General features: G+C 41.9%; 2 protein-coding genes across 2 annotated transcripts; one reads left to right on the forward strand and one right to left on the reverse strand.

Moving 5' to 3' along the window:
- Window positions 1-1,923: 1,923 nt before the first annotated feature.
- On the forward strand, window positions 1,924-19,941 carry LOC140701343 (vomeronasal type-2 receptor 26-like). The gene is made up of 2 exons (XM_072976926.2): window positions 1,924-2,657; window positions 2,897-19,941. The coding sequence occupies exons 1-2, from the start codon at window positions 2,579-2,581 to the stop codon at window positions 3,805-3,807; spliced, it is 990 nt and encodes a 329-aa protein (XP_072833027.2). The 5' UTR covers window positions 1,924-2,578; the 3' UTR covers window positions 3,808-19,941.
- On the reverse strand, window positions 9,155-19,693 carry LOC144583851 (vomeronasal type-2 receptor 26-like). Its single transcript, XM_078378767.1, has 5 exons — window positions 19,665-19,693; window positions 17,334-17,625; window positions 16,588-16,830; window positions 15,348-15,519; window positions 9,155-11,982 (listed from the first exon to the last, which is right to left on the reverse strand). The coding sequence occupies exons 1-5, from the start codon at window positions 19,691-19,693 to the stop codon at window positions 11,048-11,050; spliced, it is 1,671 nt and encodes a 556-aa protein (XP_078234893.1). The 3' UTR covers window positions 9,155-11,047.
- Window positions 19,942-21,861: the final 1,920 nt, after the last annotated feature.

Below are 21,861 nucleotides of genomic sequence, written 5' to 3' on the forward strand. Positions count from 1 at the left end.
TGTACTCACGACCTGGGGTTCAAATCCCAGGTAGCCGGCTCAAGGTTGACTCAGCCTTCCATCCTTCCGAGGTCGGTAAAATGAGTACCCAGCTTGCTGGGGGGGCAATGTGTAGCCTGTATAATTAAAAATTGTAAACCGCCCGGAGAGTGCTTGTAGCGCTATGGGGCGGTATATAAGTCCAATAAATAAATAAATAAATAAATAAATAAATAAATAAATAAATAAATAAATAAATAAATAAATAAATAAATAAATAAATAAATCTTATATATTAAAAAAGAGAATTAAATGAAATAAGGGAGCATTAATCAGGGTAAAGGCATAATACGGTGGTTTTTTTTAAAGGCAAATTGAAGCGAGATATAAGGTTGGGGTGAACAAATAGTACACAATGAACATGTATTAGGTATGATATTGCTATAGACAGGATAGAAAATGTGGAGATAGAAATGGCGGAGTTTGGGGGGATAATTGGGAAGACACCAAGATGGAAAACAAATACAGTGGTGCCCCGCATAGCGACGATAATCCGTTCCGGATAAATCGTCGCTATCTGGATTCGTCGCTATGCGGGGCAAAAAAGCCCATAGCAACGCATTGAAATGCATTTTATGCGTTCCTATGGGCTTAAAAACTCACCTTATGCGAAAATCCTCCATAGGGGTGGCCATTTTCGGTGCCTCTAAAGCAAGGCAACACAGCCGGTGTCCATTTTGGAACAGCCAATTAGCTGTGTGAAAATGGGGCCTTTGGGAGGACCGCGGGGGAGGCATTTTCACCCAGCTGACCGGCGGGAAAGCTGGCTGCAGGCGCCGAGTGGATTTCGGCTTCCCGAGCTTCACAACCCCCTTCGGTGTTCCTGTCTCCCGTCCCTGGTGCCCCCTGCCTTCTCTCCCCACAGGGACAGAAGGCACAGGGCACCAGGGAAAGGAGACAGGGACAGAGAAGGGAGTTGTGAAGTTGGGGAAGCCGAAAGCCAACAGGAGGGTGGAGGAGCTCAGAAAGCCGGCTGCGGGCGCTGAGTGGATTTCGCCTTCTCGAGCTTCACAACCCCCTTCTCCGTCCCTGTCTCTCATCCCTGGTGCCCTGTGCCTTCTCTCCCCACAGGGACAGAAGGCACAGGGCACCAGGGATGAGAGAAAGGGATGGAGAAGGGGGTTGTTAAGCTTGGGAAGCCGAAATCCACTCGAGCTTCACATAGGCGGCGCGGGGCGGCTCCCGGCGGGGGTGGGGGCAGGGTAGGGTGGATCCGGATGGCTTCCAAGGAAAGCACTGGAAGCCTTCTGGACCCCCCCCCACCCTGCCACTGCTTGAAGCCACCCCGCGCCCGGCTACCCCAGCCATGGTCGGACTCCCGGGAGTCCGACCATGGCTAGGTTAGGCGGCGCAGGGCAGCTTCAAGTGGCGGCGGCAGGGTGGTGGTGGTGGTTCGGAAGGCTTCCAGTGCTTTGCCTGGAAGCCATCTGGATCCACCCTACCTTGCCCCCACCGCCGGGAGCCACCCCCCGCCACCTAACCCAGGTATGCTCGGACTCCCAGGAGTCCGACCATGGCTGGGTTAGGCGGCGCAGGGCGTCTTCAAGCAGCGGCGGCAGGGTGGGGGGGGGGTCCGGAAGGCTTGCAGTGCTTTGCCTGGAAGTCATCCGGATCCACCATACCCTGCCCCCGCCGCCGCTGAGAGCCTTCCGAGCTCTCAAAGGGCTTTCTCCAATGTCGGAGGGGGGCCCTTTGAGAGCTCGGAAGGCAAATGTCGGCGGTTGGCGGTGGCTTCGGGGTCCTTCCGAGGCCGCCGCCCACCACCGACATTTTCCCCCAGCTGAGTGGTGGGGCTCCTGCTCAGCTCAGCTCGGGGAAAATGCCCCCTCCGAAGGGGAATGCCTGTGGTGGCCTCGGAAGGACCCTTTGGAAAGGTCCTTCCGAGGCCACTGCCGGCATTTCCCCCCAGCTGAGCAGTGGGAGCGGTCCTTCGGAGGCTCCCGCCGCTCAGCTGGGGGAAAATGGGGCCTATGGGGAAAAATCGCTTTGCGATTTTTCCCCATAGGCAACATCGCAATGCGGTCGCAAAAGCGATGGCAAAAAAGCCATCGCTATGCGGATTAGTCACTAGGCACCACTCTAATTGTAAGCAATCCATGAAACACAATGTTTTATCAGCATGAACCGAATGTAGATAGATTGAAAAAAAATAATAAAAAGAGAAGAACACTTGTTTTTAATATGGACGCAAACTTGAGGCTTGGGACTCAGGATTTGCTACTAAAGACTTGGAGACAGATGTGGGACTTAGAAGCAAACACTCAAACTGGGACTTCAGATTTGGACCTAAAATCATGCCAACATCCCTGCACATTTGTGTCTGAAAATCGCAACCACCAGTCTTACTAGCAATGTAACTCTATATTACTATAGCTAGTGTTTCTGGCAGTGGTGGTGTGTGTCCCCAACTAGAAGCTCAAAAGCATCTGTAAAGCTTGGTCATTCATAACCAAATGTGGCACATCTTTCTTTCACCCGTCTTTCTCGTTACAAGTTGCCCAGTTCCACTTGTGTTGAGAGCTGCTATCCTGGGCAGAGCATGGCCATCCAACAAGGGAAGCAAGTGTGCTGCTATGATTGTGTGGAATGCCCTGAAGGGAGGATTTCAACACAGAGGGGTAAGTGTAGGATCTCAGAGTTTCTTATACAAAAGCCCATCCGTTGAAGGTCTCTCTCCCTCTTCTTCTGATACCAGGCTATGAACACATTTCCTGAAAAAAAAAGGGAGAAACACCATAACATAAATCAATGTTACTCTCCAAAAACCGAATAGAAGTTCATGTTTTCTTTGCATCATTTTCAGTCAATTGAAGATGAACATAAAAATTCTTGTGTATTCCCTTTCTTCACTTTCCAGATGCAGATCAATGTGAGCCCTGCCCTGAAGACCACTATCCAAACGAGAACAAAAATTGGTGTATTGGTAAAAAGTTAAGCTACCTGTCTTATGGTGAACCATTGGGAGCAATTCTGGTGTCTTTCACTCTCCTCCTTAGTGGGAACACAGTTGTGCTGATGGGAATATTCCTCCTCTACCGCCACACTCCCATCGTCAAGGCCAATAACTGGGGAATCACCTGTGCTCTCCTCTCCTCTCTGCTCCTCTGTTTTCTCTGTTCCTTCCTCTTCATTGGGTGGCCTGGGAAGGTGACCTGCCTCCTGAGACAGATGGTGTTTGGAATCATCTTTTCTGTGTCTGTCGCTTGTGTCTTAGCCAAAACCTTGACTGTGATTTTGGCCTTTATGGCCACCAAGCCTGGAAGCCAGATGAAGAAATGGCTTGGGAACAGACTCGCTCTGTCAGTCATCATTTTCCCTTCTCTGATTCAGACTGCCATTTGCACTGTATGGTTGGCCACTTCTCCCCCATTTCCAGAATATGACATGCATTCCCAGAGTGACACCATCACAGTTCAATGCAACCAAGGTTCCGATCTCATGTTCTACCTTGTCCTGGGCTTCATGTGGCTGTTGGCCATCATCAGTTTCACAGTGGCTTTCTTTGCCCGGAAGTTGCCCGACTCATTTAATGAAGCCAAGCTGATCACTTTCAGCATGTTGGTCTTTTGCAGCATATGGGTGTCTTTTGTGCCAGCCTACCTTGGCACCCAAGGGAAATACACAGTGGCAGTGGAGGTCTTCTCCATCTTGACCTCCAGTGGAGGGTTGTTGGGTTTCCTCTTCTTCCCTAAATGCTACATAATGATTTTCAGGCCTGAACTAAATACGCGAGACCAATTAGTAAGAAAAAGAAGTGGTGGTAATTAGGGGTTGAGGAAAACCAATTTATGAGTATGCAGCTAAGAAGGAATTACCATTCTTTCAGAATACTTGACGAAGACATTGAAGAATTGTCTTAAGTCTACATTTTTGGCAAAACAATATAACTCATCACCTATGTAGTTCAATTTGTTGCTCAAAACATTAGTTGAAAAAATGTATTGAAAAAATGTGTATGGTTGTGTAAAAATAAATGTGCATATTCCTTATGTAATGGTGATTTAGTGATAACCTGGTTGCAGCAGTGTAAAAGAGGGGATTGTTTGCCTTCGAGTGCTCTAAGTCTTGACGGTCATGCAAGGGGGCTGGAGGGGCAAATGCCACAATATCCTTCCTATGTTCTTCAGTTTGTGGTTCAGGAATATAAGTACACAGCTAAGAAAAAAAGGCAGTTCTGTACAAAGTATTGACGAAAAAAGGTGAGATTTGTTTCTAGTCTATAATTTATCAATTTATTAATTTTAACTATTTTGACCCTGCTTTTCTGCTTAAGAAGGACCCAAAGTGGCTTACACTGTTAAAAGAAAATCTTTAAGGCTAAATAGAGTAATACTGAAAAGGAGCAAACTAAAAAACGGTAAACAAAAGGAACCCCCAAAAGACATTCAAAGCAGTAATGCACAAATATCCATTAAAAAACCCCACTCAGGCAGCCAGTCGGTAGGGGAAAGCCCACCTGAGGAGAAAGGTCTTTGTCTGATGGTTGAAGGACAGGAAAAACTGGACCAGCCTAGCCTTCTGTGGGAAGGAGTTCTAGAAACTGGGAACAGTGATAGAGAAGGACATCTTCTGTGTTCCCACCAAACACCTATAAAGGTAGTGGGGCCGAGAGGAAGGCATCTCCTGATGATCTTAATAACCTAGCTGGCTCATAAACAGCAGTGTGGTCCTTGAGATAGCTTGGACCCAAGCCATTTAGGGCTTTAAGGGTTTGAAGTTGCATTTTGAATTTATTTATTTATTCATTTATTTATTCTACTTATACCTTGAAAAGGGTCAGCATAAGTCAGAATGGGCTTGACAGCACATTGATGATGACGAAAATGATGACGATGACGATACGACTCAATTAGTGTCAGGCACTTCTAGAATAAAAGGAAATACAGTCAATATAAAATGATATAACCATAAGAGTTCACCAGTGATAAACAAAAAATACTCAAAATATCATCTAATAAATATGACATAATACCTAAAAGCTAAACTTACACTATGGCAGGACAGATGGCATAAATGTGTCGTGATTCAAGGGAGAATGTCCTTAAAAGCTTCTGTGAGAAACCTTGTGTTCATCATCCTCTCGAAAGCTGGGTGGGAGAGGGCCTGGCACAGCTCCGCTGGACGCCCATTCCCTAAGGATGGTGCCTCAATGGTGCCCAGAAATGGTGCCCTAACAGGGGACACCAGAAGAAGAAAAATGGGGACAGTCTCCAAGGAGCGAGCAACCAGAATTAGCAAACAGGGAAATTTTAAGCAGAGGACACAGTGTTCCTTCATTTGAAGGACAAAGGACACTTGTTTGATGAACAAGATGTACTCATTTTGGACCAAGAAGATTGGTGGTTGGAGAGAAGAGTCAGAGAGGCCGTACATGTGCTTATAGAAAACCCCTCACTCAACAGGGGTGGAGGCCTTAAACACAACTTGTCTCCTATTTATCATGCTGCCCCTTCTTCCATCCCCAGAAATGTAAAGACTACACCCACCAAAAAGGCCACTGTTAACAAGCCTTAGTCCATCTAATGAGCCTATTCAGACCAGGGGGTAGGGAAACCCATGTGGAGGATATATCAGGGGTCTCCTACCAGCTCTCCTCAGACTGAAGAAGTTACTTCTGAGGAGTGAAACATTTCAACCTAATTAGAAAGAAGTCCTGTTGCCATGACTCACCTTTCAAATAAATCAATACTGAATTTAAATTTAATGTGGGATGCAACAGTGCAAGGAATAATCAATTAGTTAACTGGACGAGAGAACACTCTTGTAGTCACACTGCTTGCTGGGGATGTCCTCTATGCTTCGTGGGAAGGGCAGTCTCACTCACCACTGAGTGGTATAGAGGGAGCCTCTCAGTAAGGTACCCTCCCGTGGGATTTCTATGTACATCCAAGTAACCATGGCGACTGAGGGGATATTCCCCTCTGCTTCCCAGCCAGAGGATGCGTGGTAAAGCACATGATGGCAATAGGAAGACCTGTCTTTTGCCTTCCTTCTTCTCTTCCAGTCTCGGATATTTACCTGGGGATTCTAGGTGATCATAGGAGGCCACCTGGGATTGGACTAAGTCTAGGACAATGAAGATTTTTAATACTGACAATACTGAGCAGAAAAATAGTTTCATGCATTTGATAAGCCCAGAATGCCACATGATCTCCCTTTCATTTGTGCTGAACATCTCACGAACAGAAGCTCCAACTTGGACTGTCAAGAAGGATTCATTTAGAAATACGATCAGATGAATGATATCATATCTCTTGGCCAGCTCTCCTTGCTCAACAGAAGTGTATAGTTCTAAGAAAGTTGTAATCTTAGATTGCAGGAAATAAAGCAATAAATGCAATGTCAGACCCATAAATTAGGTGCATGAATTTCCCAAAGAATCCTACAGGTCTTTCCACCGGCATTCCGACAAAAATCTGAAGTCTACCTAAAATCTATCTGGTTTATAGGGGAGATGCAGGTAGTGGGGATCCAGTAACATTACTATACAAGAGGTGAGGACAACAGGGAGCTGGTGGTCCCAGGCTGCCCCCACTACAAATAGTTTAGGTACTCTTAGTGTCCTGTTCTGTGCATTGAAAATATTGATGCTATCTAGTAGATGGAAGATGATAATAACAACCATTGAGAATTTTATTTTGGATGTGTGTGCCCACCTGGCTTGTATTGCAAGGACATGACTGGACGAAGCCGGGAGGAGTACTCTCAATACGCTTTGCCTACCCTAGTTCTTTGTCCAGCAAGAGACAGGACCTGGTTGTCACAGGAGAGACAGAGGAATATTGTGATATACAGTACTTTCATTCTACAGCTGACATGCCCCACTGTTGGTTTTGAGCTTGTCTAGCTGAACTGGGGGCATAGAACAAAGCAAGGGTTGTGCCCACCCACTGGCATTGAAGTATAATCAGCTCCTAATGAATTCAACATCTAGAAAAACAATGTCCTGTCAGTAGTAGCCCAGGACTTCATGTCATCTAGGACAACCATTTTTCTGTCCCAAAGAATATCTGGCCCAACTCATATTGCAGGATGTGCTCTGGAACTGGTTTTCTTGATCTCGGTGCAGAGGAAAGCTTTGCAGTTTATTATCATGGACAGATCACCACCTGCTAGAATGCAGACATATCGACATTCATATCTTCTGAACAGGAGAGGGAGACAAATAAGATGGTCCACCTCAGGAGACTGGTAGGTCTAAATGGCTTCCTTGTGCTTCTTGAGAAAGTTCCTACCATTTCAAACTTTTCTAGATATTGTTTTGTACTCGTTTCCAACAGCAGCAGTACTCATTCCTGTAATTTTTAAAATGTACAAGCTTTCATCCAAGATTTTTCAAGATGTCAAATTTCAACATAAGCCACAAAAATTATTTTGGAGTAATGCCACTTCAGGGTGTGTCCTGCTACATATCATATCAGAATAGCTCAATGGAGTATTGTATTGAGGTAGGCCATCTCTTTATATCTTGGCCTAATTGTCTGAATTGATGTGGAGCGGCATAGGAACAGTTGGAAAACATGCTGGTTGATATCCAATCTACAGTGGAGATGGCTTTACCAAATACAGTGGGGTCTTGACTTGAGAACTTAATCCGTATTGGAAGGTGGTTCTCAAGTCAAAAAGTCTGTAAGTCAAGTCTCCATTGACCTACAGTGCATTGAAAACCGATTAATCCCGTAACAGGCCGTTTTTGTTCCATTTTGGTTTTTTTCTGGTCTGTAAGTCAAATCTCAGTCTGCAAGTCAAACCTAAATTTTGCGGCCAGAGAAGTCTGTAACTCAAAAAGTCTGTAAGTCAAGCCGTCTGTAAGTCAACGGTCCACTGTAACAATAATTGTGGTCAACAGGAGATACAATAAGGCCAAGTTTCAAAATTTTGTGGGCCCTTGACCCAAGAATGTTGTCTTCGTATATATACAGATACATGCAATGCATACATACCATATACACACATTATGGAACATGTAGCATAATGCTATATGTATCACACAACTTCTTAATTTTAATAACATGTGATGGCTATGCTCAAACATATGATAGACTCACTGTCTCCTAAAACAGTTTGAGTGTAAATAGGTACTGTAGATAGTGGTTGTTGTTTTTTAAACTTTTTAAAAAAAGTTTATTATCTAAAATATAAACATAAAATACACAAATCAAGATACAATAATCTTCTTCCTCCATCTATATTCTTCCTCTTATTGTTCTCTTCTCCAGAACTGCATTGATTCTTGATTTGGAGTTTGCCTCTTGTTAATACATATTCCAAGAACCTGCCCCACATTTCATAAAAATATTTTTTTCAACTCTCCTTTCTTAACTTTTAGATTACAAGTTAATTTATCATTTATAGCTATATTCCATATTTCATTATACCATTCATACATTTGAAATTCAGATTTTGATTTCCATTGCCTAGCTATTATTAATCTTGCTCCTGTTAATAAATTACTTATCAATTCTTTAATCATCTTATCATATTCTATATTCTCAAATATTGATTACAAAGCGATCTCAGGATTCAGTTCTATGTCTTTTCCACATATATCATTTAAATCTTTGGACGTTTTCCACATTCCCACCACATATGAAAGTATGTACCAATTTCCTTCTCACATTTCCAACAGACATTCAGATAACTAGCATTAATTTTGTTTAATTTTGTTGGTGTTAAATACTGTCTTAAATTTTTATCCCCTTATACTCACTGACATAAATCTTAAAGCCCTCATATTCCACATCTTCCTCCATTTTTCCTCGTTTATCCTTTTTCCAAGGTCTTTTTCCCACACTAGCTTCATCCCTTCTTTATCGCTTTCTTCTTCTAAATTTAGCAGGAATCCGTAAATTTTGCTCACTTTGCCCTTTACTGAATCAGTCATCTGAATGTCTTCATATGATAATAGAAATTGTTCGTACTTTGTGTATTCTCTACCTTCATTATATTTCTTTACCCATTCATTAGTCCATCTTTCTAATTGTATATCGTTCAACCATGAGATGTTCTTACTCTGAAGAATTTGTTTCATTTGCTCTATTGATTTCATTTTGTACAACCAATCTTTTAGACTAATCACTTTTTTTCTCTAAATAATTCCACATACACTTTCATATTGTCAGGAAAATTCTTTATTTCTGTCACTAATCCAGATGGAGAGTTAGATGAGCATAAATTCTTTCTATATTTATACCATATGTTTAACACTGTCTTTAAGAACGGGTTTTTAATTTCACATTTTATACTTCTTAACCATACCAAATAAATATTTTTCAATATCAATTACTACAGCAGTATTTTCCACATATAGTTGGTCTATTATCCCCCTAAATTTCTTTCCAAAACCACAGCCCTTTAAAAGAATCTTTAATGTTGGCCATTCTGCGCAGTCAAATGCCTTAAAAACATGATAAAATACCTGCCTTTAATCTATATTATATATAATGTTCAAGACTCTCTTAGTCAAATTTTCCATTTGTCTTCTCTTTATAAACCCATTATGATCCTCTTTAATATACTTTGTGATAAACTTATTTATTCTATTCACAAGTATTGCTGTAAATATCTTTGCATCTTGGTTTAATAATGAAATGGGCCTATATGAACTTGGGTCTGTTAAATCTTTATTGGGTTTTGGAATAAAAGTTATCAATGAATGTTTCCAAGAGTCTGGTATTTTCTCTCCTTCCAATATCTCATTAGAAAGCATTTTTAACATAGGAATCAATATTGATTTAAAGGTTTTATAATATTCTGGTCCCATTCCATCAAAACCTGGAGTTTTACCATTTTTTAATTTATTAATCACCTCTATAATTTCTTCATCCTTTATCTCTTTTTCTAATTCTCTTTTAGCATTCTCTAATAGTTTATTCTTAACATTTTCTTTAATATACTTTTCTATATCTCCTTTCAATACACTGTTCCCTTTATATAAATTTTGATAGAATTCCTGTATTATCTTTAATTTTTCCTTCATTATACTACAATTCTTTCCTGTTTCATCTTTAATCACTCCAATTGTATTTTTTTGATCTTTTAGTTTGTACTATTCTAACTAAAAGCTTTGAATTTTTATTACTAAATTCAAAAAAAATCCTCTTTTCATATATCAAGTCCCTCTGGACCCTTTCTAACTCCAAACGTTCTAATTCCTTTCTTTTAGCTTGAATCACTAGTAATTTTTTAATCCCTCTCTATAAAATATTTCTAGATCTTTTAATAATTTTTCTATTTTTCTTATATTTTTTCTCTGTTTTTTTAACTTTACAGGATTCTCATCTAGCAATTCCTCTCATAATTTACTTTATAGTGTCCCATAACACTCCTATTTTGTTCCCACCTGCTTCATTAATTGTCCATATTTCCAACCATTCTTTCTTAACTTTACCCACTACATCTGGATACTGAAAAAATTGGAGTCTATTCTCTATCTCTTTGCTTCTCCATAGTCCATTACTTCCATCTCCATCACCATCAACACATGATCCGTTTTATCACATTAATATTTCTACTACTTTTGAAATTAAATTTTGCAATATGAACATAGTAGATAGTGGTTGTCCATTAAAAGCGCTCCAAGCCAACCATGATTATTTTTCATCCTCCCTCCAAAAACCCACAATTTCAGCCATCTTGTGGTTACATCTCTAAGGGAAAGAATTTAAGAAGAAAAGCATTTCACAGTCAGGGATGAAGATATTAAGTAGGTTATCTGGCCTGCAGACGTAATATATGTATTTCATTAAATACCTGTTTCATTCCATGAACAGACCAGTCTGTGAGTTCAAACTGAAGAACATAGCAACCATACAAAAAATTTCACATTCATTTCTACAGAAACATTTTTCTCAACGTACAAATCTTTTTCAACTAATGTTTTGTGCAAGAAATTGAACTACATAGGTGATCAGTTACATTGTTTTGCCAAAAATGTAGGCTTAAGACAATTCTTCAATGTCTTCGTCAAGTATTCCAAAAGACTTTTAATTCCTTCTTGGCTGCATACTTATAAATTGGTATTCCTGAATCCCAAATTACCACCACTTCTTTTTCTTACTAATTGGTCTCGGGTGTTTAGTTCAGGCCTCAAAATCATAATGTAGCATTTAGGGAAAAAGAAGCAACACAACAACCCACCACTGGAGGTCAAAATGGAGAAGACCTCCACTGCCACTGTGTATTTCCCTTTGGTGCCAAGGTAGGCTGGCACAAAAGATGCCCATATGCTGCAGAAAACCAACATGCTGAAAGTGATCAGCTTGGCTTCATTGAATGAGTCGGGCAACTTCCGGGCAAAGAAAGCCACTGTGAAGCTGATGATGGCCAACAGCCACATGAAGCCCAGGACGAGGTAGAACATGAGATCTGAACCTTGGTTGCATTGAAGTGTGATAGTGTCACTCTGGGAATGCATGTCAGATTCTGGAAAAGGGGGAGAAATGGCCAACCAAACAATGCAGATGGTAGTTTGAATGAGAGAAGGGAAAATGATGACTGACAGAGCAAGTCTGTTCCCAAGCCAACTCCTCATCTGGCTTCCAGGCTTGGTGGCCATGAAGGCCCAAATCACAGTCAAGGTTTTGGCTAAGACACAAGCGATAGACACAGAAAAGATGATACCAAACACCATCTGTCTCAGGAGGCAAGTCACCTTCCCAGGCCACCCAATGAAGAGGAAGGAACAGAGAAAACAGAGGAGCAGAGAGGAGAGGAGAGCACAGGTGATTCTCCAGTTATTGGCCTTGACAATGGGAGTGTGGCGGTAGATGAGGAATATTCCCATCAGCACAACTGTGTTCCCACTAAGGAAGAGAGTAAAAGACACCAGAAGTGCTCCCAATAGTTCACCATAAGACAGGTAGCTTAACTTTTTACCAATGCACCAATTTTTGTTCTTGTTTGGATAATGGTCCGCAGGGCACTTCTCACATTGGCCTGCATCTGAAAAGGAAAGACTAGTCTGAGTGTTACGAGCATATAGAAGTACCTTATGTTTTTAGTGTATAAGACATCCCCCCACTTTTCTAATCCAAAATCAAGAAATCTAAGTGGGGCTTAAGAAGTGTAGGGGGAAATGGACCAAATCACTGCAGGATCGCTTTGATCCCTGCTTTCTCTCTTCGTGCTCAGCCATGGGGCTTATCAAAAGGAGGGGGAAAGGGATCGAAGCCATCCCACGACTGAATAATCGTTTTGATTCCTTTCCCCCTTATACATCCAAGGGATTGCTTTGATCCTTTCCCTCCTCCTTTTGCTAAGCCCCATGGGCTTAGCAAGTGGAGGGGAAAGCAGGGGTCAAAGCTCTGCAGGATCACTTTGATCCCTGCCATCCCCTCCACTTGTGTTTGTTCTATCTTCAGCTTGCTTCCGTGTATAAGACCACTCTCAATTTTTACTCTATAGATTTTAGCCAAAATATAGTGTTATACACAGAAAAATAAAGTATTTCCATGTTCATCTACCACTGACTGAAAAATGCAAAGAATCCATGGACCTCTAACGAGTTTTTTCAACAGCAACATTGATTTCTCTTTCAGAATGTTCTTTGGTTTCCAGAAATGCATTTCCTGATTTGGTATCAGGAATCCAGGGAGAGGTATCTTCAACTGAAAATCTATGAAAGTCTGAAATGCTTCACTTACCCATCTGGGTTGAAATCCTCCCTTCAGGGCACTCCACACAATCATAGCAACACACTTGCTTCCCTGGCTGGACAAACATGCTGTGCCCAGGACGGCAACTCTCAACACAGGTGGATCTGGGCAGCTTCCAATTAGAAAAAAAGAGTGTTTGGAATGTGCTGCATTTGTTTTTGAAGAGCAAAGCCTTACAGATGCTTTTTAGCTTTCAGGTAAGGACATAAACTTCCACAGCCACTATAACAAACAGAAGCTGAGGTGATATACTGGCCATAATGCCATTCTTGGCAGGACCGGCAATTGTGATTGCCGACATTAATGAGTACTTTCCTCTTCATTTTGGGGCTGTCAAAGGCTTCCTTAGAATGAAGTGTATCACAATGGATCAATGGAACCTTGCAGCACATGGAGGAAGCATCTATTAATTACCCCAAAAACTCATGATTGTAGACAACATTACAGTTCAGTGACATAAAGTTGCACAAGAGAGTTTATTTCATTTCATTTTTCTCCAATCCATCCAGTGGCCAGGGCACTACTCCAGGCAGCTTAGAATCAGTACATCATGATAAACATAAATTCAATTCAGTAATGATAGAAATCAAAATATTAAATTAATAACCCTTCCATACTTAACTATATAGAAAATTATAAACTAATGCAAAAGATGGTGGTGAAACCATCAATCAACCCATAAACTGTGGGTCATCATAACAGTTACAGAGACCAAACTTAAATTTCTACAATTGAATCATAGATATTACAGGTGCACAGGACTGCATCTCTCATATTGGATAGCAGGTTAAATCAACATTCTGCTGGCCCTTTCTGATAGGAGGGCATATTTCAAGAAACAGGCTATAACATTCAGGAGGTTCTTGAATGACGGCTATATTTGGCAAAGTGATTGCTGATAGTTTGGATTTCCTCTTTGTCAAATATGGAGAAGATTGGACATGTACTTAGAAATCTCCTTGCTGTTTTCGAAAAACATTCCTAATCCACCCCCATGTTACAGTTCAGTTTGAGAAAGTCATGAGATTCAAATCCTTCTGAATGCGAGAGATTTGCTTTTGTAGCCATGATTCAAAATGCCAGAATGGGAAGACTCTGAGAAATGGGGGGGGGGGAGATGGAATCTATGTGGAAAAATCAGGCTTTTCTGTGAGTGGCTGGGAAAATCTGACTGGGAATGTGGCCATCAGTGTATGCCTAATCATGAGGAGGAAGTAACGCCTGCAGCTTAGGTCTTCTGAGGGCAGTCTCCAAAGCAAAGTCAGTTTGTTCCTTGGTACTGCACTAATTGGGTGGTGATTTTAGCTGTGTAGAGGGAGAGAGCACAAATGTTTGTGAACATTTAAGGAACCCTAAATCCTGATTGGCAGACAATCTGGAATAGGACCTTTAATGTATAAAAAGTGATTTAGATGTTCCTCTGATTGGCTTAGTTTGCCTCTTATGAGATGCTATGCTCACTTGCTGTCCTGCAATGCGGTGCCTGGAAGGATGTATTTTGTGTATCCCTATGCTGATTCTATGCTTATGTGTGAGTATTAGATTAGCCTAGCTTTGTTAGGGTGTGTTTCTCATGTGTTCTCCTGATTACCCTTGCTTTGACTCATACCTGATTTATCCCTATCTGATAATTATACACTCTATTTTTGTTTTCCAATCCTTTGAAAAACTTTTGAATTTTTTTTGGATTCTTGCCTTCTTCTTCTCTTTAATAACATTTTAAAATATCTCCAGCTAAGTGTCTGAGTTTTTGGCTGAGAGGAACGAGACCATGCTGAGACCAGCTATCAAGTGTTTTGTTATTTTTCGGGTGGTGGTGGTGGTAGTGGCAGTCTACCTTGCAAGGTGGGTGAATTGGTTCTATGTGCTTAGCTTTGTATATTTTTTGACTCCCTGGAAGCACTGCCAAGTCTGAGTAGACTATGGTGTAGGGAATAATCAGTGCCGGGCTGGTTCCACAGATATCAGGACAAAATAGATTCACTCAACCCAAAGGAAATAGTATGGCTGAGTATTTAGAGAGGGACACCTGACATTGGATTCTGTCACACAGGAAATACCTGATGTTATTTGCATTATCTAGAAGGAAAAAGACGCCAAGCTTTAATTAGCAAAGCCATCCAGAATATTGTTGGCACCAAGGTCAACAGTCAAGATGGGTTACAAGACCCTTCTGCTGCTCCCAAACAGAAAGGAAAGTAAGAAAAATGGGGAATCTAAGTATTTTTTTATTCTATAACCACTTCTTCATCAATCACAAAAGAACTGTAATTTTAATATCGTGATTCCCCAGATACTCCTATGGATCTCTTGAAGTGGAAGGTTTGACATACAACAGGGTGAAGGGGATGAGAGAGAGAGATGGGAACAACACTGACCACTGCTGGAGGCAGCTGCTTCTGAATTTTGGGGGAGGAATAATTTTCTGTAAATTCCCAGGCATTTTGAGGACTGAAGGATGACACCATGGATACTGAAAGAAATATTTGGCCATACAAGCTCCTTTCCCCGTGAAACACAATGCAGGTGACACCAAGCTCACCCTTTCAGTCTAAATGGGTGCAACTAAATCAATTTACAGTCTCAGCATCCTCACCTGATGAAACTTCTGATTCCACACAACGGCACTTCCATTTATAGTGAATTGTTTGCCTTCAAGCGCCAGGGGGTCCATGTGTCCAACCCGGACTTTCTGGGAGGACCCGTTGGGAAAGATGAAGAAGTTGATGATATCAAACCCAGCTGCCAGTTCCCCCTTCTCATCCAAAAATATTTCTTCCCCAGCATTATTGTTAAAGTGGAGAGTTTTCAGAAACGAGTGAAGCTGGATGAAGAAGGAAGAAAAGGTTGACAGTTTTAGTCAGAGAGAAACATGTCAAAGCTCTGTACAGTCTGAACATTCAGGAATGATCCACCCAAGGCACAATGGGTAATGTACTGTAGTGTTAAAAACGTTTTCTTAGTCTTGGGAGACTGAAAGAGTGGCGTCCCTGAAAAACACAGAAAACATGAAATTGATGGCAATAAATGTGAACTGATGAACTCATTTATCACTCCATTCATCATCACCAAGCAGTGATAGCTCTCAGCTTAAGAGTCTCTGGAATAATGTTGGATTTATTCATGAATGTCAGATCCATCTTCTACGACCTTTCTCCCCCCTTTGAGTAAAGAGGCAAGACCTCACTTGTCTCTCCTGCTTCCAAAACTGGAGGGCCTACCGCCTTTTCCTCTACCTGACTATTTATATGATCCTAAACTTAGTTTTTGATGTGATTACCTGCCATGGATGAATATTCCAAGGATCCTGCTTGTCTCCATCTCTCCTTCCTTTCTGTTGGGCTCTCAAGGAATAAATGGCATGCAGGGCGTGTGCTACAAAATAAACAGCATTGTAGACACTGTAGCTGTGGCCAGTCATTCCCATTTCAAAGACAGATCCAGGAAGACCTGCGAGCTTCTCCTGCCCGGTGCAGTTGTTTGCATCTCGATAATGTAGGCCATGCAGTGGAAATGAGCAGCTGAATACTGTGAACCAGAACGTAGGAATGAAATAAATGTTTGAGTGAAATGGATTGATGTTCTCCAGAAAGTCCTGAAATCCTGGCACCACATTTGTGTGGAGGGCAAATGACAAGGTTCCATTGAGTGACTCTGAGCTCAGTTTTATCCCAGTTGGTAAAGACGTGTAATCCCACTGAGCCGTCGTCACCCACACCCTCCTTTGTGGTTGTCTCTCATACTGCTCAAAGTACAATAGAGTGAGGGATAATGCCTCCAAAGACTGTTTGTCTCCATGCACAAGAACCACGTTGATTTCAGTCAGTTGGAAAGTCAACAGAATGGGTCTCACATTTTGAAGTAGCAGTTTAGTCGGTAAGTGCACAGATACTCTTGGGATCATCATGGTCCAAGCGATGCAAATATGACTCTCAAACAGCTTTGGTGTCAAAGTTCTAAGGAAGGTTTCTCCATTGTCATCGTCCGGAACAATGAGGCCAACCCAGTTCCATCCAAAATACTGGAGTAGGGAAACAATCCCGACATACTGTGGTTCTTCGTTGGGGGTCATCCGATACAAGAAGGGGAACTGAATGTTGTCACTCAGGGCTTCTTCAAAAGAGCCGTAGCTGACCTAATTGAAGACCGTGCAACATATTTTAAACTAAGAAACCCTTTCCTCTTTTTTCCCCAACATAAGTGTGAGTTACCTTAGTTTTTGTTTTTATGTGTTGTAAAGGAACTTCTGAATCATGGCAACCTTTACAGGATTTTCAAGGAGTTACCACTGCCATGATACCAAAGTGTGGTTCTTTTGTGAAATAAGGACTAGAAATTATATTTCCTGTGTGTTTTTGAACACTCTCTAAGAACACCATTCTAGGACCAAATGAGGATTTGATACTGTGTGTTCTGCTGTCTCCCACTGTCTACATGTTGAATTCTTGTTCCCACTGAATATCCGACAGTAGGGTTTCTCCTGTAATTCTAATGTGCTGTCTCAAGCCTCCTAAAAACATGTCTCAAGCTTCAGGCTCTAAATTTGGCAGTTCATTTGAAGCAGCTTGTGGAAGAAACTCAAAGAACATTTCAATGGGGTCTCCTCATTATGGCATGTATTGAGTTCTAAAAGCATACCTGTGGTATATTGTAGGTGCTTAAAATATGGGCTATCTGCATGGAATTTTGGGAGGTGAGCCCACCAATGACAGCCAGGACTTGCTCTGTCTTTTCACAGTTGTAATTGAGGGGGTTCCCTTTCACCCGGAACAGAAAATCCAGAGTATTGTTAGTGGCTCTCCAGGAATCAAAGTAATTGTCATGAACCTTGTAACCCAAGGTGACATTGGGTAGCAGTTCAGCCTTCTCAGTGATCTCATGGATGGCAAAAGCCAAGGCCAAGACTTGCTGGTAGTTTTTAGGGATCACACTGCAAAGACAATTCAAAAGCTTCTTACATGGTGACCTTAAAGACTCCAAAGTGATACAGAGTCTGTTGCAATTGGTTGCTTTGTGGAATCAATTTGAATGTCCCCCATTCTTCGTATAACAGTTGTAATTGAGGGGGTTTCCTTTCTCCCGGAACAGAAGATCCAGAATAGTCTCAGTGGCTCTCCAGGAATCAAAGTAATTGTCATAAATCTTGTAACCCAAGGTAACATTGGGTAGAAGTTAAGAATTCTTCTTGATCTCATGATTGGAAAAAGCAAAGGCCAAGATGTGCTGGTAGTTTTTAGGGATCACACTGCAAAGATAATTCAAAATCTTTGTACCTTGGAACCTCAGATAAACCAAAGTGCTACAGAATCTGTTGCTGAAGTTCGATGTTGCCACACATGCCATGGGAAATTCTTAGTTAAACTATTGATTTATTTAAAACATTTTTATCCCACCTTTCTCCTTAAAAGGACCCAAGAACCTCAATTGTCACTCAACAGTCTAACTCTCCTGACAAATCATCTCTGTCCCCAAAAACCTAAATAAAGGACAACAGCAAATCAGAATCAACGTCCATATATACATCTTGGCAACATAGTACAGGCTGATTAGGGTGAATGTCTTCCTCACATTGATTGATTGATCGATTGATTGATTGATTGATTGATTGATTGATTGATTGATTGATTGATTGATTGCACTTATATGCCACCCATCTAGACATAGTCTACTCTGGTTGGCTCACAACAGACATGATAAAAACAGTTAATATATAATAACAGTTTTACAGCATTATACAATGAAGACAATAGTTCAAGATGGGAGGAAGAAACTTAAGTAGTGCCTGGAGGTAAGGTCTCTTGTCACTATCAAACATTGTTTGACAGAACAATAGAGAATCATTTACAAATTCTGCGAGTGGCCAAAAATGGGAGTGAAATACAGAATGGTTGTGTACTTAAAAGGTAGATTATGATATGCAACCACAGCATTTATTATCTCTGAATTGCATAGCTGAATGAATTGAAAAGTCCACTGAAAAATGAGAACTCTGAATATACGAATATTTGCCCACCCAAATACTTTGAATCCAGCTCCAAATTGTAACTGATGCCCAATGGAGGACCCCTTTGTTATTCTTCCTTCAATAATAAGTATTGTGACCCAGCTCCTAAACCTCCTTTAAAAAACATACAAGGGATTGAAACCAAATTTTACTGAAGACCAGTTTTCACCTCAGTGTTCTGACAGCTCTATTTCTATAGCAATGGAGATGAAATATTAATCTGTATGAAGCATACCTGAATTAACATCACATTTCTTAACAGAGAGAGAGAGAGAGAGAGAGAGAGCAAGATATAGCCTAAGATCTACTTACTAACCAGTCCTGAAAGACTGTGGGTGTTTCTTAAATGTTTCCATGAAGAAGCTGCCAAGCCCTATGGAAACAAATCCACCAATGATAACCTCATTTGAAGGATGAACATCTGAAGGCATCTGGGTTTCTGACTGCCAATCACCCATGGAGTTGCTGAAACTGTGGCTGGAGCACCAGTGTTGTAAGAGCAGCAGCAGGGCCAAAATACCCAGAGGAATTGCTGACAAACAAGTCCTCATTTCCTAAAGTCTACACTTGTAAGCCTTATCAGTCTTAGTAGAAAACACGGAGGAGCTCAGATTGACAGACTATCTCCTCCCCAGATTCTGAGTCTGAGATGGCCCAAATTGTTTTGACTGGAGCCTTTATATTGTGAGGGAAACATTTCAGAGAAGAAATGGGATGTTTTTCCACCTCCTCTTTCTCCTGTTTTTGTTTTTTTGTTTTTTTAAATACAGGCTTTTGTTTTCCTCATGGATTTGAAGAGCAGAGGCACTCCACCATGAAATTGTAATAATTGCAAGGAAGATAATGAAGTCTCAAAATATGTCTCAATTTTTGTGTGTGTCAGACAGCCAGGCTTACTTTATTTTCAAATTAGGAAACTTGTATGTATGCTTACATTTTGGGCCCTGGAAAACTATTAGGCTCACCGACAACTGTATGAGATCTTGTGAACCATTTGATTGAGGTGAGCACTGTTTTTGTACAGCTTCAGTGGACGGACATTACTGTGTTTCCTTTAAGCTAACTTATCTAAGGTGCTGGCCGAATCCAACTCCCCAATCCACCAATGAAGAAACAGAGGTTTGGAAATGATCAAAAACGACCCTATTAACAATTTCAAATACAACTATTTCAATACATGTAAAACTCAAACATTAAGATGGTAAAAGCATTGCATTAAAAGTTAGGCAGCCCCAAATACTCAAGTCCCAAGGGCTTTAATAAAGAAGCATATTCTGATCTTAAAGCAAAATGATGCCAGTGTTGGTGCTATTGTTGTTGTTTAGTCATTTGGTTGTGTCCTACTCTTTGTGACCCTATGGACCAGAGCACGCCAGGCCCTCCTGTCTTCCACTGCCTCCCAGAGTTGGGTCAAATTCATGCTGATCGCTTCGATGACACTGTCCATCCATCTCATCCTCTGCCGTCCCCTTCTCCTCTTGCCTTCACACTTTCCCAAATCAGGGTCTTTTCCAGTGATTTGAGGACTAGGAGAGGAGTCAGTAATGGTTCTCTCTCAGTTGTAGTGAATCCTGCCCTTTCTAAACCTCCATGAATATAGACAAATTCTGCTAAATAGAAATTCCTGGCTTCTCCTGGCTGATAATTTTCTCCTACAAAAAGTGAAGAAAAGAACCAGAGAATTTGCTATCCTGGACTTGATCCTAACCAACAGAGATGACTTGGTGGAAGAGGTGGCAGCAACAGGAACTCTGGGGGAAAGTGATCACTTTCTACTTGAGTTTGTGATTTCACATTTAGCAAGAGAAACATCCAGGTTGGGCTTACAAAGTCAGCTGGGGTCGAGGTGGGAGGAAAATGAGCATACCAAGCCTAACTCTTCAAGTTGACAATGGTCTTCTTCATATGCCACTAGAATGGTCTGAAACACATTATACAGAAGAGCTCTATGGATGTCTGCATTGGAGTGGACAGCATCTCAAAGACGTAACTTTCTGAATTGATAAGGAGTAGCTTAGGAACAGCTGGAAGACATGATACCTGATGCCCAGTCCCAAGAGGAGACAGGTTTAAACACACACATTGTGGCCAACAGGACTCATAATAGGTACCAGATTCAGATTTTTGTGGGCTCATGGCCAAAAAATCATCACTCCTGTCCTCCTGCACACACATATTCATAAATGCATATAATGACGAAGTCGCTGACAAGCTGGCGAGGCTTTGACAGAGCGACTAAGCTTTGCCGCACCTCCACGGAAGGCGCGAGATCTTCAGGGTCTCATGAGACTTGTTCAGAGAGCGGGAGAATGCCCCTGGCTATATAAGGGGCGTTCTCTTCACTAATCATCCTCTTCTTTTTCTGGCACCCACCCGCCCACCCTATACTAGTGTGAGTTTTTCTGGTCGCCTCTTAGGGGCCGGATAGGAATTTTGACCTTCATCCTGATTGGCACATGGATGGGGGTGTTTTTTGCCTATCCCACACTGGTAAGGGTTGTTGGCATTTTATGGTGGAAATCCGGTCACACTGGTGGGTAGTGCGGAAAAAACAGGTATTTCTCGGTGAGTCCCACTTTAAGATCAGGTAAGCTAACAGCGCATCGGACTTCCCAGGGCTGCGAATCATGCGATTCAGCACCTGGGCGGGAAAGATTCCCTGGGCCACTTCCAGACCAACAGTCATCAAGTAAAGATGGCTCGAGGTCGGGGGGTGTTTATTAGCGGCCAGCCGGGTTCCTGCTGTCCTTAAGATCGCGAGAACCTGGGGCCGGGGACTCGCCCATATGATTATGGATTTATCTGTTTCCGCACTACAGCAGCCCCCCCTTTGCCAATTGATTGGCAAAAAATTATTTGAATGATTATCAATAAACTGTGGCCCGTGTTTTAATCCATAATACTTGTCTCATGTCTTTATTCCGGGGTTGGGTGGCAAATCCCACAATCCTCTAGTGTGCAGGAATTAGCTAATACCTGTGCACTAGATGATTGTGGGAGGAACACCTAGCCCCTGATGGGGGTCCCGCAGGGCACCCCAAAACACTGAGAAGCTCTTTTGGCCTCTGGCAGGACTGGGGCTGTGCAGCCCTGTACTGAGTGGGAGGTGCAGCCAGGGGGTCACCATGACTGGGGGGGGCAGGGGACAGAAGGGGGTAGGAG

The sequence above is a fragment of the Pogona vitticeps genome, chromosome 6 (genome assembly GCF_051106095.1).
Source record: "Pogona vitticeps strain Pit_001003342236 chromosome 6, PviZW2.1, whole genome shotgun sequence".
Taxonomy (NCBI): Eukaryota; Metazoa; Chordata; class Lepidosauria; order Squamata; family Agamidae; genus Pogona; species Pogona vitticeps.